Here is a 22,586-nt window from a genome sequence, read left to right on the forward strand (position 1 = left end):
GATCCCTGGAGTGCAGAATTCCATGAATTGATCGCATCGGTGTGGGGAGGTGTATGCAGTAAACCTAAATTTAATTATTTTAAGATTTCTTTCTGTGAGTGCCCTGGTGACTTCCTATTCCCACATAATTCAGTTTAAGACTGGTATTTTAAGAGTAACTTGTAGTGTTTATTGATTTGTATTTTATTACATAAAACATCCATAGACCATTAAAACACCTGAGCATAATAAGGATGCAACCATAGTTACTGTTACTTTCCAGTTAACCCATTTTATGTTTAATGTCTGTCTCAGCTTCCCTTTTACAAACTTGGTGAGGCGATCCAGAGAAAGCCAGAATTAACTCTGACTATCACCTGAATGAGTAAACAGTTTTTTCTCTTTTAGGAACCATTATCGGACATTGCGACAAGCTGTTATTGACATGGTTTTGGCAACAGAGATGACAAAGCACTTTGAGCATGTGAACAAATTTGTGAACAGCATCAATAAGTCCATGGCATCCGAGGAAACTAACTCAAATGTAAGGTGACCTAGCTGGAAGCTTCTAAGGGACTTTTTCCATTTATACCTCAAGAAAACTTAAAGAGTTATTTTCATTTATGGTCATTTTCAAACACCACAAATAGACTTGAGAACAAATGCTACCTATTGGTGTAGTATAGATGTTTGAGAGAACATGGTGCTTGGCCCTGCCCCCCAAAGCTTAAAATAGCTTACAGTATAAGTTAGCTGTCAGCAACTGTTTTGCAGCAGTGGGCCAGGCACTAGGAGCCATGGTGGGACAATGCAAGGACCCAGCCATTGCCACTTCTCTCTGCCAGCCCTGGTGCAGCATGGGCAAAGCTCTGGCCACAGTGTGGTACAGCATGGGCAAATCCACTTGGCCATGGCATGGTGCAGCACAGGAAAGCCTGCACGGTGCAAAAAAAGCCCCTTCCCATCACCAAACATTGCTGAATCCCCCTGTGTCTACAGCAGGGGTGGGAAAAATATGGCCCATAGGCTGGATCACCAAAAAACTATTGTATTCCAAATTTTTGTATGAGCTGTCAGGCTCATGTCCAGATTCCAAATTTACAGTGTAAGAAGCTGTTTGACAATTTTGCTCTAAATATTTTACACTGAAACTAGTTTTTGGAGCCTTTGAGCAATGCTATGGCTTTTTCTAGTTAGCATCATCCTATTTTTTTTGCCACAGAAGATGCCAGTCATCTGGCCAGAGGTTTCCCCAGCACAGGTAGGGGAAACCTACCTACCTAACTCCAGTGAGAAATTCCTGAACCAGAGGCCTGCTGTCTTCACACGTTCTTCTTATTATTACTCCCGTTACTTGTCCCCATATGCCAAAATCCAACACAGACAGTTTTTGGTAATCTCTTGAAGGTAATCAGTCAAGGCCTGACCTTTGACTTGAAGTCTGGTGCCTCTTGCCCCCATTGTCTCTTCTCAAGGTCAAGTACTGGTTTTGTGCCCCAACAATTAACTGCCACCAACTTCCTCATAATTTTGTTAGCCACTCAAAAATAATCTGCTTACACCACTGGTTAAAGGAAACAAAGTTAATTGAGGAAATAAATGAGAAAATCATGTAATAGGCAGTTTCTTAAGTTTTTTTTCTATTCGCATGTGGGTATGTTCATGGTTCATCCCTGGTATCAAATGGCTCCTTTTGCTCTTGGTTTGCCATTTACACTTTTCTGGCCCTCAAAAGTGGTAGCTCTGAGATTGTATTAATGCAGGGGTTGTCAACCGGGGATACTTGAGAAGTTCCTAGGGGGTACTAGGATGGCTGGATGCGAGGGGTGGGGGAAGCTCGCAAATGGTGGCTACTGCTACTCCGCATCCGGCCACGTGCCACCTCCCTCTCCCCCACCCCATTTCTGCCCCTGCTCCGTGTCCAGTCTGCCTGCCGGGGCTACACTGCTCCGTGTCTGGCCGCCGGGGGTACACTGATCCAATGTATTCACTATGGATTCCATCCCCAATAACCCATGGTGTTTTCTAAATGTATTAATGTTTATATGCATATTTGCCTCCCTGAATAAACAAGCAATTGCCCTTCTGTAGTCTGGTTTTAATTTCAAAGTTCTTTTGTTACTTATATATAGAGTTACTAATCTTTCCTACCCAGAATGGGTTTCTCCTTTTGAAAGTTGACTCGTGTAGAGAGATCTAGTTTAATATTTAGGCAGAAAGCCAAACTCTACTTCATAACCTTAAAAATCCCCATCTGTTCAGTAACATGAATAGATATCAAACACGATTTTTCTCTGTAGAAACTATCTGACCTGCAGTAAAGACCTTTCCCTGACTGCAGTAATGTAGCTGGGAAAAACAACATATGTTTATTTTAAAAATATTAGCCACCATCTTACTCCTTGTTACCCTTCACTAGAATCACGCTTCCTGCATTTTGTCATATTTGCAGGTGGGCAAAAGCCCTTAGAATCTGCAAACCCAAGAAGAGAGAGACAAGTGGTCAAACATAACCTGGGAATCTGCTGCAGGATAATATTGGTGGATCCAATAATAGGTGGATAGGAAATAGATGGTTAGATACACTTATACTCTTAGACTGTACATGGCTGGTCTATATATCTTCAGAGAGCTACTTCTTCCTCTAGTTTATCATGGAGATAGTGGCAACCAGCTGAACAGGATTTTTATTTTCAGCTGAAGTATGTCATTTTGTAGCAGAAATGGGAAGATTGAATGGAATTTAATAGGTTCAGGATTAAAATACTTAGCTTGCCTTCTTCAGAAAGGGTTTAAGCAGCACTAATTTTTAGAGCTGTAGCACAAATGGCTCAGTATGGCATTATGTAGTGGAGCCACCTCCCCACTTGGAGAAAGTAATTACCCAGTTTGCATGGCTGTATTGAATCCAAACCATACTTCCAAATTTAGATTTTCAGTTTTTCAGCTTGCTGGCTTGGGCCACTATTGTTGCTGGAATCATTCTGGAAAGTCTTTCCAAAGTAGATCGCACACGAGGAATCTGTAAAGTGTAATATATTATACCCCCTACTCCCCACTCCCCCTCCTCCTGCCACCTTCCCCCTGGTCACTTCTATTAGGGCTTTACGTTTTTCCGATAATTGACTTGGCGTAGGGAAGATCCAGAAATGTCTGAAGGATTTTAGGTGCACAGGTCCCATTCAGTGGTACCTAAATCCCTGATTTGTTTTTGATAGACTCCCTTTAATCACATTGACCTCTGGCACTTGCTGATGTACATGTAAATGCTTCCTATATATTCTACTACAATCAGCATTTTTAAGCTATAAAAAGCATTTGCTCTTATTCACTCTCTTTATTTTGCCCATTCGTAGTGGAGACTATTGTATAAAGGGAAAAAGGCTTGAAGAGTAATAAAACTGCAATGCAAAAAGAGTGATAGTATACAGTGAGCTTTTCCTGGCTGCAGTTTGTCCTATTCCTTATTGTTAACACTGCTTTTTCCTACTTTTGATTGTGAGCAGCAGTTAGGAGGCAGTTCTAATTGGGCAGTTCTTTGCTGGACTACCCATGCTGAGAACAATTAACTGTTAAACATAAAGTTGGAAGATTAATGCCCCCATTGGTAAGAGTCACTGCAAAAATATCTCCTCATAAACCACAAAGACATTAATTTGGCACTGGTGGTAAAAAGTATTTATGTTCAATTTTTGACTCAGATTTGAATTTAGCAGCAGAGGGGAGGGCATAATTACACAAATATATTATTTTGCGAGTAGCATTAATGCCATAGTGAGCTGAGGTGTCCACCTTTTATTACTCAATAAGGAAGATAGTATACCTGTGCCCTTCTAAGCTGTGAAAGGGCCAAAAGATGGCTTCATAGCAGATGTGCCACAAAGGCTCCATCTCTTCCATGCACTTCCCCAGAGCAGTTCAACAGTTCATTACCTTGCAAGTAGAAAGCTACTGCAAATGACCTCCTCTTTTCTTGTATTTCCCTACTGGTGACCTTTTGGGCTGTTTGAAATGTAGCTATGGGATAATGGTTCCAACTCTGCAGCTTAAAATTCAGCCCAAAGCCCAGGCATAGGGAGTTAACATCTGTGTCAAAAGATAAAAATGTCATGTACCTGGAGGAGATCTTCTCTCTGTTTGTCTGCTCTTGAAAGGCCTCAGGCATATTTTCTTTTTTCTGCCTTTTTTTTCTAAATATAAAGTTTCTAGACCTCAGCTTACCATCCCCTCCCCCTTTCCTTTTTTTTTTAAGCTCTTTTTTGTGATCTGGAAAAGGGAAGCACATGTAGCAATCTAAATGCTGCTGTTTCACCCCCAAAATACTGATTCAAATCCAGGTCACTCGTGGTTTTACAGTGATATTTCTGCAGTGAGACTGATAGTCCAGTGGCCAGTGTTCACATAAGAAGCCACCAGTACAACTCTTCTGAGTTCATGAGGAGGAGTAAAAGTTTGAGACTATTGTATTGCTTGCTGACTTCACCGCTAATTCTGAAAATTACCCAAACCATACTGGAGGTAATGGTGATGTAATTACAACTGCCTAATAAAGTTCCTGCACATAGAAGGAACTTTCTTTTCTCTCCCTATTCTGCTTGTTTCTTTACCCAGAATATTGTGCATCTAAGTAAACAGGATGCACTCTGAGAAGTGCATTAGAAAGGAATATAATAGTAATGTATTTATACTTGTTAGTGCTGATGGTGACCATGAAACCTTGACTGATTCTCTGTGTTACAGAGTGAAGGCAGCAATTGTGATTGTACAGCCAATGTAAAGAATTTTCCAGATAACCAAACACTGATCAAGCGCATGATGATTAAGTGTGCAGATGTAGCAAATCCGTGTCGTCCTCTAGAACTCTGCATTGAATGGGCTGGGAGAATTTCAGAGGAATATTTTGCACAGGTATGAATTTTGTATTATTTGAGTGAATGATTGTCACATCACATACAAGTGCATGGGTACCAGCTGCTGTTTTATGATATTCTGGCTGGAGTGAATCCACCTCCTTTAGTTTAAAGATAAGGGTTTACTTACTTTACTTTCACAGTTGTCATACTCTCACAAGTACTCATTTCATGCAAACAAGAAATAGGTTGACACCTTCCACTACCGATAACATGCTGCCTGTGGGGCTAATTTTGTTTGTGGTGTGAAACCGTGGGCAGTATTTGTATGCTTTGTTTTGTTCCGTTTTGTTTTGTTTGACTTTCCCAGACTGCCTAAGACGATTGTTGGTCTCTGCACAGTCAGAACACTCTCACAGATGTAATAGGAGTTAGCTTAATTTTCCCTGAGTCCGCCCTTGAATCAATGTTTCAGCACAGGGCACTTGCACTCTAGTACTGGAGGGTTCCGTTTTTCAAATGAGATGCGAGTCAACTAGGTATGATAAAGGTCCTGTGATAGCCTCAAAAAGAATAGGGGTGGGAGCCCAGGTTTTCCTTCCTAAGTTTCACTTCAGATAATGGCATTTAACCTACCCAGAATATTTTGTGCGGGTTCCTGAGAAGTGTGAAGAGTTTATTTTCTTGTTTTTTCTTTGCTTAGGGGCATCCTACAACCTTCTGAGGCTTTGGTTCAATGCCAGTAGGTGTCTGCCTTCCACCCTCACAAACAGAGCCATGCCACAAGGCTCTGCTACCCTGGATTTCACGACTGATATGGATTTCCTTCCTTCTTGGTTGGCAGGTTGCCATTGCTAGATATGTAGGAAGGGGTGGTTCCCCTTTCTTCCACATAGCCTTACCCAGACCTGTTTAATCTCCACATCTCAGGGTATGCCCTTCTGGTGAGGGCCTAATTTGAGCTTCAGATGGGCACACAAGGTACATTTGCTTGAGGGATTCACAACTTCAACAGCTACTCTATCAGTCATTCAAGCTGAGAAGATACTGGAGAATATCCTTCAACTCTTTCTCCTGGATAAATCTCTCTGTTCCACATTAGATATGGTATTGAAGGGTTTGTTGTGGCACCATACACCCCTTCTGGCACCATAAGCCAGTGTGGAACATTTCCAGTGCCACCAAAATTTGTCCTTACTCACCAGACCTGATCCAGTTCTTGAGGCAGATCACTTGCTCTTGGAAACTCTCCTCGTCACAACACCAAAAGAGAGAAAGGTCTGCTTGAAGGGAGAAAAGACTCCCAACACCTCTCAACCCATTTGCCATGTGCCACACTCAGGATCTCTCCCCAATTTGCCTGTGCCACTGGTGGCATCCATGCTACTGGGACTCCCTTGTTTTATGTCAATACACAAGGAGGTGCCAAATCTCTCAGCCTGTGCCAAGAGGCAGTAAGCCTATAGCAAGGGTAGAGAGACCACCAGATATTCCTGCCAGCGGTCTCCAGGACATGGTGGCTGACCTAAACAGTGATCTCTGTAGATCACACAGGAAGAGAGCCATGAGTTCAGTGTTCCAGGTTACACTTGTGGAATTTCACAGTGTGTAGCATTTGACAAAGTAGACTATTGCCTATGGAAGTGTATGCCTTATTTATGAGTTAGTGCCACCCTGTCTGGCATTCTGCCATCCAGGAACTGTTAATCTCTTCCTCTTCATCTGCATTTGAGAGCAAACTGAGGAGTAGAAAGTAAATACTGCCCTTAACATCCTTGATGTGGCACAAGGAGGGAACAGAGTTCACTTTACAGATACTGCTAAGGTAAAAAAAAGTCTTTGGAGTCATCTGACCACAGAACTCTTTGCAAAGAGGTCAAAAGGTAATAACCCTTCCTTTTTGTTCCAGGGGAAAGCTCTTCCTAGGTTTCCTCCTAGTTGTATTTATTATTCATAGAACTTCCTCCATATGTCCCTGCCACTCTTCTCATTCTAAATGTTTTCTACAAAGTGATCTTCACCGGGAAAAAAGCCCAGTTAGGCTCGGAAGCGGCGAGAGATGCGCGGGTGAAAGCTCGCTGCGCCCCCGCTCCCCCAAAGCCCCCCAGAAGCCCCCCAAAACCCTCCAGCAGCTGCGGAGCCGCCCGCCGACCCCCAGCAGAGCCGGGGTAAGTGGGGCCCGTGGAGAGCGGGGGCTAACCCCTTAGGGTTGTTTCATTAGGAGGGTATTAAAGCCCTGGAACAGGCTACTCAGAATAGTTGTGTAAGCTCCATCCTTGGAGGTTTTTAAGACCCAGCTCGACCATACCCAGCCTGGAATGATCTAGTTGGGCATGGTCCTGCTTTGAGCATGGGGATGGACTAAATGATGTCCTGAGATCCCTTCTTCAACCCTAATTTTCTGTGAGTCTATGATTCTACCTTCTTTCTAGCATCTGTCAGTGACCTACGGCTCTACCTCAATAGCTTAAGCACATAAGATGCCCTTCCCTCACCCATGCCATATAACTTGCATATATCTTGCCCCCTTGCTGCATACTGTGTTTTCTGGGAACCAATCTGTAGACTGCTTATCTATCCTTCTGTGATCAGCGATAATTGTGGGCAGCAAAAGGAGCAAGTGTGATGGCCAGAAGTCAGGAACAGAGAGTGTGGGATTTTTGCTGGCAGACTTCCTGTGCTTAAATTCCAAAGCACCTGGGTGAGTTCCAAACACACTGCAGAAGAAGGCAGGCTGAAGGAAGACTCAGTCTCAGGCCCTAAATTCAAGAGAGGTTTGGAATTGGTCTGGATCTAACCCAGAGGGAGCTGAACTTACGGGTTTTCAGTATAGATGGTGGGGTGTATGCGTTTAAGATTTATCTTAACTATTAGTATAGATATGCCCCTACTGTATAAAATTCAAGAATTTGGTACAATTTTATGATAGTTCTTTGTTTATTTGGAGAAATCAAACAGCATTAATAATTTTTGTTTGGAAAAAAAGAAATATACATTTTTCTAAAACCAAGATTGTTCTCTCAAGTTTATTTTTGTAAATATAAACATAAAAACTTAAACAAATATCTTTTTTAAAGGAAACATTTCATAAACAAAACATTAGCAAACGTTCTTGATCTCTGGCATTAACAACTGTCATTTAAATGGATGACAGAAGAAATCCTACTGATCAACTGAATTCTCCAATCCAAATGACAATGCAGTTGATTGAACAGGTCTATATAATCCTTTTCTAATAAAAAAATATCAGCCTTCTAGAGGAGCTACATTTGACAGTGATAGTTCCTAAAAGAGTTTAATATCTACAGCAACTGATAAAAACAAATGCCATGATAAAAGAGAATTTTTAGAATTAGGAATTCTTTCTAATTAAATTTCTGCTCATCCTCAGCACCTTTAAAATATTTAAATACAAAAGTAAAGTGCATGAGATTCATCAATACACTGCCAAAAGGATCCCAGGACAAATAAATAGAAAAGGGCCAAATTGTGTTTCTGCATGTAAGAACATTTATTCTACTACAAATTGTATCTTTCCATAAGTGGCAAGAAATAAAACATCAGTTTTATTAATCCAAGTTGACTATATGTTTATCCATAGAGCCTGTAGGTATTTTCCATTCCCAACTGTGTCATAAAAGTCATATGAGAGGCTCTATAATTGCCCTCCCTCATTTATTAATAAAATGTCTGATCTTTATTAAAGTCTAGCTGTCTTTTTTTTATTTTTTTAGGTGGCTGGAAAGTATCTTTTCCCCCTCATTACCAATTGATTGGTGGAGCCTAATGGGCAGGTAAAAAGAATACATTCATGTTGCTGCAGGTTAGCCACACAGGATATCTTTCCTGATAAAATAGAGTTAGAAATGAATTTAAGAGAAGCCACCCTTGAAGGAAGACAGGAGGGAGATTTGGGGGCATATTTTTTTTATTTCCTGCAATCAGATACAACAATCAGATTTTAACAAAATGTGAACACTATCATGTAAATAATACCATAGACAGGCATTACACAAAGAAATGTTAACTTTTTACAGTAGCAACTTCTCAGTATTACCACATTTTTCAGTGTCATGTGTAACCCCATTCCATTACAAGAAGTACAACAGGGCTGCTCCAGCATCCCAGGAGGGTGTGTCCTTTGCCCCTGCCATGGCTCCAAGGACTCTATTTGTGATTCATGGCAACATATTCTACCTCAGGGAGGCAGGACTGAGGTTAAAGATCACCGTCCAGTCACACTGCTTTGCACTGATCAGCCTTGTCTCTTTTTCTGGGCAAGATAGAAGTCCTTCCTACCCAACAAATAGGGGAGGAACTCCTATCCCTTCTGCTCCTGCCATGCCAGAAATATCCCACTTTTTTCTGTGTCAGCACCTTTGGTATTATTTATAAGTCAGGCTGCAGAGGCAGGGCAGTGAGTAAGAGGAGGGAAAGGAGTCCCTGGTAGGTGTGGTTTCTGGCTCATCCAATCAGTATTTTTCTCTGCACTTGGCAGTCATCAGGAACCTCCAGAGATGGGACCATGCTGGGATCTCTGCACACCAACCCCCTAGCTATATAGCACTAGCAGTACAAGCTCTCTCCATGCTCTATGGCACTTGAATGAGTGGACACTTGAATGTCTGTAGGCACATTTACCACCACATTTTTCTGGTCCTGCAAGCTACCTGAAAATTCTTAGCACTGCAAATGAACGCCTCTAGTCCATAGCCTAAAATAAATGATATTACTATTAGGACATCTGAAAGTGTTCACCCCATCAAAAAGAGTGTAAACAGAGAATAAAACAGAGAATTTATTACAATTTAAAATTGCAGTGGTGGAGATATCTTTATTAGACCAACTAGAGAGCTGTAAAAAAAAAATGTCTTTATTTGCAAGTTTTCAGGCACACATGCCCTCCCTCAGGCATAGGAGAATGCAAAGATTGTAAAGTTTCTCCCAGGTAGAAATGAAAATTCATATTGTACAGGTGCGCTGGAGTGTCATGTAAGCTCTTCTTGCTGGAAAAGTTCATTTTATGCAAATTAGGCTTGGATAAAAGTTGGATCAGTCTATTTACCTCAAAGGTGTCTGATGACAAGCAGGATGTTTAATTCTGTTTCTTTCTTGGGAAGATGTTTCATATTTTGAAGGAGGATTGGTGATGGAAAGGTTCTTCTGGGCAAGGAATTACAGTTGTGTTGAGATTGCTCTGCAAGTATGCAAATTTGGCGTGAAACAAAAAGCTGGAGCGGGGGTGTTAGTTTCCATGTCCCAAGGTATTGAATTTTGCTACTTGCTTGTAAAATTATGATGTTTTCATTTCAAATTTAAAATGAAAATGTACTTGATAAATTTTGAGCTTACACACACTGTTTCTTTTATTCTTTATTGTTAAATGAGTAATATAAAATATTAAATTTTGGAGGTATCTCACTCTAAAACTGAATCTGCCATATATTAAATAATTATATTAATATAAAATTAACAATTGTTTTTTAATTAATTTTATTAAATGATCTGTATAGCAAGATTTAAATCAAATGATTTTAACACTATGCAAGAAAGAGACTTGGGGGTCATCATTGACCACAAGATGAACATGAGCCTGCAATGCGATGCGGCAGCTAGTAAAGCGACCAAAACACTGGCTTGCATCCATAGATGCTTCTCAAGCAAATCCCGGGATGTCATTTTCCCCCTGTACTCGGCCTTAGTGAGGCCGCAGCTGGAGTACTGTGTCCAGTTTTGGGCTCCACAATTCAAAAAGGATGTGGAGAAGCTTGAGAGAGTCCAGAGAAGAGCCACGCCCATGATCAGAGGTCAGGGAAGCAGACCCTACGATGACAGGCTGAGAGCCCTGGGGCTCTTTAGCCTGAAAAAGCGCAGGCTCAGGGGTGATCTGATGGCCACCTACAAGTTTATCAGGGGTGACCACCAGCATCTGGGGGAACGTTTGTTCACCAGAGCGCCCCAAGGGATGACGAGGTCGAATGGTCACAAACTACTTCAAGATTGTTTCAGGCTGGACATAAGGAAGAACTTCTTTACTGTCCGAGCCCCCAAGGTCTGGAACAGCCTGCCACCGGAGGTGGTTCAAGCGCCTTCATTGAACACCTTCAAGATGAAACTGGATGCTTATCTTGCTGGGATCCTATGACCCCAGCTGACTTCCTGCCCTTTGGGCGGGGGGCTGGACTCGATGATCTTCCAAGGTCTTCCTGCCCTTTGGGCAGGGGGCTGGACTCGATGATCTTCCGAGGTCCCTTCCAGTCCTGATGTCTATGAAATCTATGAAATCTAGGACATAGGATCCTTATGATACTCATAGCCCCCATGTGACTAAGATAGTTTTGGTATCAAGATCATCCTGGTTGAGATTCACTGGACTAGACAATCAGGATAGCCTGTAGGAGCCTAGGCTAGGTCAACCTCATTCTTTGTATAGGAAATGCATGCACCTTTCCTGCATGATTTGGATCACCCTCTAAGGGCAAGTTGTCTGAATGCCCAAGTGCAGACACAAGATCTATTTGGATCTGGCTCAGCTATCTTTCCTTGGCAGTTCCTGCTGACCTGTTTGTGACCAGTGGCTCAGCTTGCTGGTAATTGAAATTCATATTGCTTCAATTAGTGGTTCTCAATTTTTTTTTTTAGCATTAAAGCACCCCTTTGGAAATGCCCCCCCTTAGTTTTCACTCATACAATGACTACAGAAAAATAATAGAGCAGTTCTGTTGCAAATAATTCAGAAAAACCATAGCAGGTCAGAATGTTTTTAACACTAAGGATTCCTATTTCAATATTATGGGTTTATCTTGTAAATCACAACTGCACACCTCACAGTGTACTTGGCACCAGCATTGTTTGGCACCCTGCAGCACCCTTGAAAGGGTCTCAAGGCACCCCAGACTGCTGCAGTGCCTGGATTGAGAAACACTCGCTTGGATTCTAGCTCTCCGTGTGCATCAGAGAAGGAAACCAAGGCACCTTGCTTGGGGTTGTGAATTCCACTGGGTGGCAGTGTATTTAAGAGTTTGGGCACTGAGATGATATCACATCTAAGTCCTTGTGACTCAAGCTCTGTAACAGACTCTTAAAAATGGACTTACATGCACATCAAAATAAAGATATCTTTTTACAGCTTAATTAGGAATTTGTAAGTGTAGTATTAGGAGCCAAATGTGCCTAGATAGCTTTAGGGACATCTCTGGTTTGCCTTTTTATCAGAAGAACTTCAGAGGCAGAGGGGACAAGTTGCAAGGCAAAAAATATGGTTACATTTTGTATTCTACCCCCTCTTAGCATCATGGGGACGTGGTCCCTGACCAGAACTGTGGAACTGGGCATTGTGGAAGGTTAATGCAGTAATTGTGATGGGTCCACAAAATGGAACCATCGTTTTGTAGGTTTATAACAAATTATGTTGTAATGAACAATATCCACACAGTGGGCATGTTTCTGCTTTTTTTTTTTTTTTTTTTTTTTTTTTTTTTTTTTTTTTTTACTTAAAATGCACTATTTTTTTCTTTATGTAAAATGTATTAACTACTTGGTCACAATTTTTGCATTCTGGTGTTTGACTTCAGAACTGTCTACTTACAAATTTATCTCATCACTCTAGGATGGCAAAGGGAAAGCTATAAAAGCTAATGCTAGTTTTTTGGGGGGTGTTTTTTGTAGACTGATGAAGAGAAAAGACAAGGTCTGCCTGTTGTAATGCCAGTATTCGATCGTAACACCTGCAGCATCCCAAAGTCTCAGATATCTTTCATTGATTATTTTATAACAGACATGTTTGATGCCTGGGATGGTAAGAAGTTCCACGTTTTTCTTTTATCTGTGGCACAAATGCATTACAAACTTTCCTTTATTCTAGTATGCATTATGTCACACTACTGCATAGACTGTTTTCTCAGATTTAGTAATTGTATGTGCAGTTCTGAGTGTATTATGATCATGAAGTTTTTAATAATTTAGTCAAACACTTCTCTAGGATGGTTTAGACAGGGAGGATCCTGCCTTGCACAACGGTTGGCCTAGATCAGTGGTCACCAACCTGTTGATCTCAATCAACTGGACAATTGTGGAGCCTCTGACAGTCAATCTCAGTCTGTCAGAGGCTCCATGATCGGGAGCAGCAGGATGTACGTGGCTGGGCTGAGCCATGCCCCCTGCCACCCAGGCTGGGCTGGGTGAGTGGGGTCAGAGCCCCGGCGGCTCATTTGGGAGGCGGGAGGGGTGGGGGGCAGGGCACGGGGTGGTAGATCCTGGGGTGCCTTTTACTTACAAAAAAGTGATCTTCACCATAAAAAGGTTGATGACCTATTGTGGTCCCTTCCAACCCTACTTTTTATGATTCTAAACCTCACAAAACCAGCCCTTAACTTTAGCATAATTAATGCAAAACTTATACTCTCTCTTTTGAATAAGCAACTATATATCCTTTTTTTTACGTTCATATTCATTTTCTTGAATTAGCTTAAGAATAAAAATGTTTTTTGTTTGCCAAATTCCTCCTATACCAGAAAATTTCTTCTGAGCAGATAAAAAGTTAGATTTTCCAGAATCTCTGATGAAGACAGTGTTTGTAAGAAAAGGGCTTGCTTAACTGAGCTGTTGCTTTCTATACATCAAGACAGCACAGCATATCCCCTATAATGCTCTGTAAGGGTAGTACAACTCCAGAAGGGGGAGAAAAGGTTACATTCAAACTCCCTGGCAAATTAATTGCAGCCAATGTAAACTTACGGCTCTGGCAGGATTCTGCTAGCTTCTGACCACCTTAGCATACTGCAGTATTGTACAGTCTGTTGTTCCTTCTTTCCATTTCAGCATTTGCACACCTACCTGTTTTACTACAACACTTGGCTAATAACTACAAACACTGGAAAATGTTAGATGAGCTGAAGTGCAAGAGTCTCAGGCTTCCATCAGAAAACAACAACTGAAGGGAAGAAAACCAGACCTTCTGATCTACCAGTCTCACTGTGAATTATTTACTAACTTAGATACAAGGGTTGGTATTTCTTTTAAAATGAACAGACTGTGCAGCAAGGAAAAAATATTTTATTCTCCACTCCTAAATCACTCTAAAGTCTACAAAAAAATAGTTTTCATAAAGGTACTTATTCTGAAGCTGAATAAACACCCTTTGGAACTATCCTTTTGCGGCAGCACAGGTACGTCTAAAGCTAACTTCTAACCTTATACACATTTGTCAAATGTAACTAGTACAGTTTTAGTTACTGACAAAACTATACTGTGTACAAATGGTTCTAATACTGAAGTGTAATGTTTGCAAGGAAAATCAGAATAGGTTAAACAGGACTAAAAAGTGAAATCCCCACAATTTGGCATAAATTGCATAAGTATTTCAGAGAAACTCCTTTGAACTTTAGCACTGAAGAGAACCTGTGAAGTAGAGCAAATGAAACCTCAGAAATAGAATAAATAGGTAAATACTGCTGATTTTGGAAAGGACTGCTTTCTAACGAATGCCTAGAACTTTACCCATTTTGTTATTAAACAGATTAAATATAAAATTACCTCTCTAATGCAGCACATTATCAACCTACTTCTCTTTTCCCATACAAAATCTTGATGTAATAAAATCAGTCTAATCCAATTAAAATGTGTGATGTGGGAGATTAGGTTGGCCCATATAATTGCTGCCATTCACACTTTTCTCTGCTATCCTGGAGAGATTACCATAAGAAGTGGTGTCAAATTTTACATAAGCCATTGCAATGTGGGATTGATCCCACATCCTTTTTAATAAAATGCTGTTTGTACACATGATCGCTAATATTTTAAATTAATCTAAAAATTTTATGACACAAGGCCATATATTGTAGTACATGACAGTAAGGACCTGCAGCTTTTTAAGAGTTTCCAGGTTATACATTACAGCAGCATTATAATTTATAATGCTTTTTGCCCTCCTCATAGAATACTGTTTTGTTATATGATGTAAGAAGTATTTCAAAAGATGTAAATAAGTTAAGAACTGAACATAGTTTTTTCATTAATTTTAAAATATGAAATTATGCTAAAGCTTCCAAAGCACAAATGCATATTTTTATACATCTCATTTTAATCACATGCAGAACATGAGTTCAGATTTTAAACTATTCTCAGAATATTTGGTTAATATATCCTAAGAAAACTGCTGATTTTTAACACTGTGCACTCCGGGCTGCAGTTATGAGTTAGATTAGAAGCTGTGACTTTAGTTAAGGAGGTAATAATACATTGCTTATCAGAAATAAAGGATTTGGGACAAGTTATTTATCCCTCTTGTGCTGTATCAGGAAGCAAACCAGGTAAAAAGAAAATGGGCTAAGATAGCAGTGGAACAAAACTGACCATGATTGCAGTTTCCTGCAGGTAGCTTACATAATGTGCCAACCTTTTTTCTATGTTTTGTACCAAGTTATGTAAACAAATACAAACATTCATAAAATTTACGTGCAGAGAAATGTATATAAGCTATATTTTTGTTAGAATTGTAATAGAACCTTACTTTTGTCACAGCTAAGGCAGTTTGCTCTGTATAATAATGCTGCATTGTGTATATATGAAGAATGGTGTTTTTTGGTGAAGTGTCTATATTCATTATTTCTATATGTACCACTATCAAGTTCTAGTTACATTTTTTTCAATGGATTTCTATTCAAATAAGTTGACCTCCAGTTTTTCTACTATAAAATATTTGCTTTTCTCATTCCTTGATATCAGAGCAAACCTTCTGTTAATAATTGTACCTTGAACCAAATCTACTAAAGACTGAACTCTGATTGCAGCTAATGTTAGAGGAAAGGGAGAAAGACCTGTCATGTTTTCAAAGCTGTCATTTTAACTTAATTTGTTAAACACAATATTAGTTGTAAAACAAAGATGTAAAGCATTTATTTTAATTTACTATCAGAGTTTGAAGTGGGTATCAAATTTGGTAACAGTGATGTGGGAAATGTTATCTGCACAAGGAACCTAAAAAATAAAGCTCGTCCTTCAGTTCTGTTCATCATCTACAGCTTTAATTTGAAGTCAGTATTAGTTTTAAGACAGCACTATTTCCCCAGCCAGTGACTACCTTGTCCAGCCTCAATTTCTGTTTAATTGGAGTAGAAATAGACCTAGGTCAATAAAAGCCTTAGAGAGCCCTCTTAGAGCACAAAACCTGCAGGCATTAGTCTCAACAAGCCCGCTTGCCAAGGCTCTCTAAACTTCTTAAAGCCACAAAGTAACCTACAGATCCTCTTGTTCCATGCTGGTGCTATTTCAGAGGTGCTTCTGTTTACATTCCTATTAAAATAAAATGCTTTCCTCTGGTAATTGCCATTAATATTTAACACAAAGGCATTACCAAAAAAATCTGTATCTTCGCAAGGCCGACACATGAAAAAACTAATACTGTCAGCTGAAAACATGTATAGGAATGAAGCTTCAGATTTTGTCAGCCTAACTAAATCCTACCCAACTTAGTCCTCAGCAGTTAATGTTGTAAGAATTCATATTTTAAACTCTTAACAGAAGCATGCTCTAAAATCATATCACATCCATCCTCATTGTATTTACTATCACCTCCAAAACTAATGGCAATGCACAGAAAGCCTGCATCATTTGGGTTCTATTTAACACCCCCAACAATTCAGGCAGCTCTGCAAGAAGAGTGTCTTGCAAAGGGAGTCTATTAGAGACAATTTAGCCATTTAAATGTCAAACCAGGAATAACGGCATTTTTTTTATTAGTATAAAATATACTTTAAAATTCAAGAATATTCAAGGCTGCATTACATTCTTGTAAAATGCACAATGAGTTTAGTGAACAGAAGTGTTCAGTTAAATAGATCTATTTCTCTATCAGGTATTCATTTAAGAGCACTCACAAAGAATGAAACAATTTTCATGGTACAGGAAGAAAAGGATAATAGAAAGATGCTCACTCGTGCTCCCCATCTTAGAAAAATGACATGATAACAAGAGCCTCTGAAAAAAATTAACTGTTTCTCAGTTTCTCTTCATGATTTAGTGATATATATAGAGAGGTACGTCACTGCTTTCCTGGGAAAAGCTGATCACTGAAATACTTTTTTCTAGGTCCAAACTGAAAAATAAGCCCAAGAAATATGTTGCCAGTCTTCTGAATACCATGCCTTTTCTGAAGGAATTGTAAATATCTGCTCTAATGGAAACAGATGCAACATACTTGCTGCTTATGAACACATTTATATAGCGCAGGGGTGGGCAAAATGGTAGATTCCCTTTTCCAGATTCCATTTCCCAGCAGCCTCTGCCCACGTCGCTGCCACCAATTTCCATGGAGAACTCAGCAGCAGTGGGGCCACGACAGTGTGGGGCCAGAGTTTCCATGGAGATGGCCCCAGCAGTGCTGGCAGGGCCCACGGCTGTCGGGAGCTGCTCTGGGGCCAGGGCTGGGATCTTACAGTGGTGACAGAGTGATCTCGAGCCAGAGCAGAGCCACAATCCACTGCCTGAACCCCCTGCCCGCCGTTCTGATGTGGGCAGAGACTGCTGGGAAATGGAATCTGCTGTGGGCCCAATCCGGCCTAGAATACCCTTAGAATACCTAAATTATGGCAACAGACCCATGTAATAGATCTATTAAAGCTAGGGAAGGAAGCCTCTGGCCCAGAGAATTTTAAGCCAGTGTCACTTCTGTGTTACCTTTATAAGCTTCACAAATGCCTTATTCTCAGTCGCCTGTCACTTCATATTGAACAACATCTAATATCAGAACGAGCCAGATTTAGACCAGTCCTGCGCTGGCCAAATACTAAACATCACATAGCACCAGTTATCATCCCTTTCTTGAATCCATCTTCTGTGTGCTGTGTCTGTAGACCGATCAGCAGCATACAACACAGTCATCAAAAGCCATCAAAACCTGCTAGCCAAAGTCTACAATATGCTGATGCAAGACTACAACCTCATGCAGCTCATCTGATCTCTTTTGGAAAACATGTTTTTACGTAGAACTATGCAAGAAACAGAGCCGCTGGAGACAACAAGAAAATGGCCTCCCACAGGGGAGCATGCTAGGATTGATCCTTATTAACACATATACTAATGACCAACCCATACAGAATAATACAAGGTCCTTCATATATGCTGATGATCTATGCATCACATAGCAAGAGAAGGATTTCACCACTGTTGAGAACAAACTGACTTGTGCACTGAGCAACCCTCAGATTACTACAAGAACCAGCTTTGTGCCAACCCAACCAAGACAGAGGTCACAGCTTTTCACCTATGCCATAGAAAAAAGCCAAGTAGAAATTAAATATTACCTGGGATTGAATCCCACTGACTAATCACCCGAACCCTGTGCACTTCAGGGTTACACTGGACTGAACACTTAGCTTCAAAGCACATGTAGAGAAGACAAAGGGAAAATCCACACCTGTAACAACATACTTCGAAAGTTGGTCACCTCAAAGTGGGGAGCAAACAAATTACATTACGAATCACTGCTATCGCCTTGTGTTACTCCACTGCAAAGTATGCATGTCCAGTATGGGAGCAATCAGTTCATGCCAAGAAAACAGACCCAGTTCTAAATGACAGCTGTCATGAAATAACAGGATGTCTAAAGCCAACACCAAAAGATAGCCTGTGCTTACTGGCTGGCATTGCACCACCTGAGATTAGAAGAAAGGTAGCAAGCCAAAAAGAAAGATAATGGCAGATAGAAGACCTTGGGCATCCACACTATGGTCACAGAGAAGTAACTAAAGGGCTTCAAATACAAAATAATGTTATGATTAGCATTGCACTGTTGGAAACGACAGCTGACAGGTATGACTAAGGTTATGGAAAGAAAGATTACATGCAATCAAATGCTCTGAAATGGACCTGGAACCCCAGGAAGATCTTCCAAGAGGGGCAGATCCAGACTGGCCAATATGGCAATGCCTGAATCACCTGCATGTGCAAACTGGAATATCAAAAACAAACATGACCAAATGGGGCTACACTAATGACACATATATGCAAATGCAGTGAAATATATGCGAGTGTGGTTTCATAGTTGGTAGGGTCGGAAGGGACCTAAGCAGATCATCAAGTCCGACCCCCTGCCATGGGCAAGAAAGGATGCTGGGGTCAAATGACCCCGGCTAGGTGTCTATCTAGCCTCCTTTTGAAGACCCCCAGGGTAGGATTGAGGACTACTTCCCTTGGAAGTTGGTTCCAGATCCTAGCCACCCTGACTGTGACGGTTAAGCAAGGGAAGTTTAGGTTAGATATTAGGAAAAACTTTCTCACTATAAGTGTAGTAAAGCATTGGAACAGGTTACCCAGAGAGGTGGTGGAATCTCCATCCTTGGAGGTTTTTAAGACCTGGATAGACAAAGCCTTGGCTGGGAAGATCTAGTTAGGGATGGTCCTGCTTTGAGCAGGGGGTTGGACTAGATGACCCCCTGAGGTCTCTTCCAACCCTCATTTTCTATAATTCTAAGTGCAGACTATAGAGTACGCTCATTTGCTGACTGTTTGGCGAGATCTGTACAAAGGAGGACCTTGCTGCAGCAATGGAAAGAGCTACTGCTTGTGCACAATTCTGGAAAAACATCTTGTTTACAACAGGGACATAATAAGAAGTAGTCATTTAGAGAACAAGCATACCTGCCAAGTTTGCTGATGCTAGGACACTATAGTTTCAAATATGAAAAAACTCATATATGTCTGTTTAGCACAATAGTAATTAATGCTAGAAATGGAAAAAATACTTATTTTATTGTCTGGCATTTCAAAGGTAAGTTCTATTATACAGTTATTTCTCAACATTTAGGATTTGTTAAATAGTTCAAATTTCCTTTTACATTCATACTTAATACACACCCAGAGCATGCAAGGCTTAGCCCTTACCAATCAACTTAGAACCTAAGTTGCAAATCACCATTTTGCTCTAGTTTCTGAAATAATGTCAGACTGCGCAGCTGAGACTCTCTCTCTCCATCTTTCCACAAAATAATCAGATGGTCAACAGAGCACGTCACCAGTCCAAGTTCACCAAAGAACAGGAACATCTGCAATGGAAACCATTAATATTACCCTGCTGCATATGTAGGTTTTAGGCAAAATCATTTACATTCAGCGTACAGCAAAAGATAACAGAAAGAATGTCTGAGACAGGTAAGCTGAGACACAACAATATTTTAATTCAAATAGTGTAACTCCCTAATATAGAGAACAATGCAGAACTGTGAAATCTCTATGCTATACATAAGTTATACCATTAAAATGTTAGTCACATATCCAAAACTTCTGTGCAACAGAAATTCTTTTATCAACTAAGTGTTGTAACAAAAGTAGGTAAAGAGAATATTTTACAGCTAGGGAAACTGAGTGCAGAAACGTACAGCAACCTGCCCAAGACTACCCAGCCGGACAGTAGCAGGCTCCTGAATTCCAATCCAGCTCTCTATTCACTAAGCCAGGGCTGTCAACCGGGGGTACACATACCCCCAGGGATACTTAGAAAGGTGCTAGGAGCTACACATGGGCAGATGGGGACAGAGCACCACCACGCACCACCCTGCGCTGCCACCTCCCAGAAGCAGGGCTAGAAGTGGGAGCAGAGGATAGTGGCTCCCCTCTGTGGGCCAAATAGGCACTGCCAGCTGGCTGGATGCGCAGTGGGGGGGTGGGGAATGGGGGGAACCTTGTCTTATAGTCAAGTAAATACAGTATGTTCCCAACTACTGAAACACCATCCTCTACAGGGGTTTCCAACATTGTTAGGCTAAGGACCAGCAAACCGCAGACCAGAAGTGACCATGGAATGGCAAGCTGACGACCGGAAGTGACCATGGACTGGCAACTGATAGACCAGCAGTGACCGGCATACTGTGGGCAGGTAGCCAACCCTTTTTTATACTCAGTCGAAAAAACTGTTATAAAAATACTGTTTAAAATACTGCACAGTATAAAAATACTGTTTATGCTCAGTATAAAAAGGTTGGCTGCCTGTCTGCAGTATGCCAGTCACTTCCAGCCCACGGTTTGCCAGTCTACAGTCACTTCTGGTCCGGCAGCCAGCCCTCCTGCAGCCTGGCACTGGGCCGGGGCCCCAGGTGTTGGGGACCGGCTTCCTATGCCTGCAACAGAAAGGAGGACCAGTTAGATAAATGGGGAATTCTCCACCCACAGCACTGATAGCTTCATGATGTTCAGTTTTACATATTTAGTCTTGATGATATATATGGGATTAACTAGATGCATCTAGCTAGGTGTTCTACCCATGAGACTGTCGGGAAGGACTGAGTCATAGGCACTCTGGCCTAATGAGTAAGCCAACAGGGGAGGGCTAGAAACAAGTGCTGGGGGACCCAGAGCCACACTAGGCAGCAGAAGCTTGAGTCCAAGTTACCAAACATGAGGGGGAATTCCAATAGCAGAGTCCAAGTCACCAGCTGAATGAGGGGCTAAGTTACCAAAACAGAGCATGAGATCCAGAGTGGCTTACCACAGCATTGGCTGCAATCTGTTACACAGCTAGACTTACATGGGAAGGCTGCTCTCCCCAGCAACCAATCAGGAGGCCCTAACAGTGGTCAGTCAAATGGTTCATCAGCCAGGATTAGGCTGCTAGTTAAGAGGCCTGGCAGGTTTGGCCAAGTGGGCAGTGGCTGCCTGCTAGCCCCCCAGAGAATTTCCTTCTTACACTGAAGTTATATAGAACAAAACAAATGTTCTTTATTGGTGTCCCTCAGACTGAAAAACACCAAAGATGGGGTAGGAGAAAATACTCTTTAATATCAATCACTACCCTTTTGCTGACCAGAAAGCAGTATCTATCTAAACATGCAGGTGTGAGATGACATACTGTGCATTTTAAGGACACATTTTTCAACTGAAAGTACTGTATAAATATAACATAAATGTTTCTCTAAAGGCTTCTGTTGGACATGGCAAAAAAGAATGCCATACACCTTGCAGAACAGAAAAGCAACAAGACTACTGGTCAGGTTTACTTACTATGTACCCCCTATCTAGGCAGCAGACTGAGGATGGAACCAGAGATCTAGGCCTCCAAGTTCCTAGCTCCAGCTTCTGCAGTCAGCTAAGGACTCAAGTAAAGGCTATTTGTAAGTAGCCTTGTAACAAGAAAATTTTCTGTGGCTTCTATCTACACACCTCTTCCACGCACCTACAAGTGTTCTAAATCTAACCTAGACTTCAGCCAGCTGATACATTTCTCACACATTACACTAAGTACATTGAAAAACACACCCAGCCATTATGCTGGCTTTTAACAATTTTCTTAAGCACCGTGCTGGAAACCCAGAAGAGTCAAAGCTCAGACTGCCCAGAAGAGTCAAAGCTCAGACAGCTCTGTCATGCCACCATCCCAAACTCCAATGCAGTCACAAACAAGGCATTTAAGAAGAAACATTCTCATACAGCAATAAAAGGAAATCCCTATGTTGCTGTTCTACCCAAAGCCAACATACCTGCACAGCTGATGAGTGACCAATCAGGTCACCAATAAGCTCCAAGGAATACAAAGTCAAACTTTCTTGAGTCTTTTTGGCACTTTGGTTTGCTTGCTTGTTGGCCCTTCCAAATCCCCACATGTTGAAAAAGCCTGGAAAAGACACAGCAGAGTTAATCCTCCTTTTTACAGTGGCAAAGTCACATATTAATGCCTGATTAGATAAAAATGATTTATTTTGATCTAGCCAGAGAGGGTTTTTGGGGGATGCTGTCACTTAAACAAATGACACATATTTACAATTTGAG

At 41.1% G+C, this 22,586-nt stretch overlaps 2 protein-coding genes across 2 annotated transcripts in view; one reads left to right on the forward strand and one right to left on the reverse strand.

Moving 5' to 3' along the window:
• Positions 1–16,296, forward strand: part of PDE8B (phosphodiesterase 8B) — a 91,251-nt gene extending 74,955 nt beyond the window's left edge. Inside the window, exons 18-21 of the mRNA XM_006027085.3 lie at positions 388–523; positions 4,720–4,887; positions 12,498–12,627; positions 13,650–16,296. Of these exons, the coding sequence (XP_006027147.1) occupies positions 388–523; positions 4,720–4,887; positions 12,498–12,627; positions 13,650–13,765 (550 nt within the window). The 3' untranslated portion in view covers positions 13,766–16,296. The remainder of the gene's footprint in view (positions 1–387; positions 524–4,719; positions 4,888–12,497; positions 12,628–13,649) is intronic.
• The window catches only part of WDR41 (WD repeat domain 41), a 101,315-nt gene that overhangs the window by 34,757 nt on the left and 43,972 nt on the right, over positions 1–22,586 (reverse strand). The window contains exons 12-13 of the mRNA XM_006027080.2: positions 22,298–22,431; positions 19,710–19,870 (exon numbers count right to left, since the gene is read on the reverse strand). Coding sequence (XP_006027142.1) covers positions 19,718–19,870; positions 22,298–22,431 — 287 coding nt within the window. The 3' untranslated portion in view covers positions 19,710–19,717. The remainder of the gene's footprint in view (positions 1–19,709; positions 19,871–22,297; positions 22,432–22,586) is intronic.

Source organism: Alligator sinensis, unplaced genomic scaffold (genome assembly GCF_000455745.1).
Source record: "Alligator sinensis unplaced genomic scaffold, ASM45574v1 scaffold159_1, whole genome shotgun sequence".
NCBI classification, from domain to species: Eukaryota; Metazoa; Chordata; order Crocodylia; family Alligatoridae; genus Alligator; species Alligator sinensis.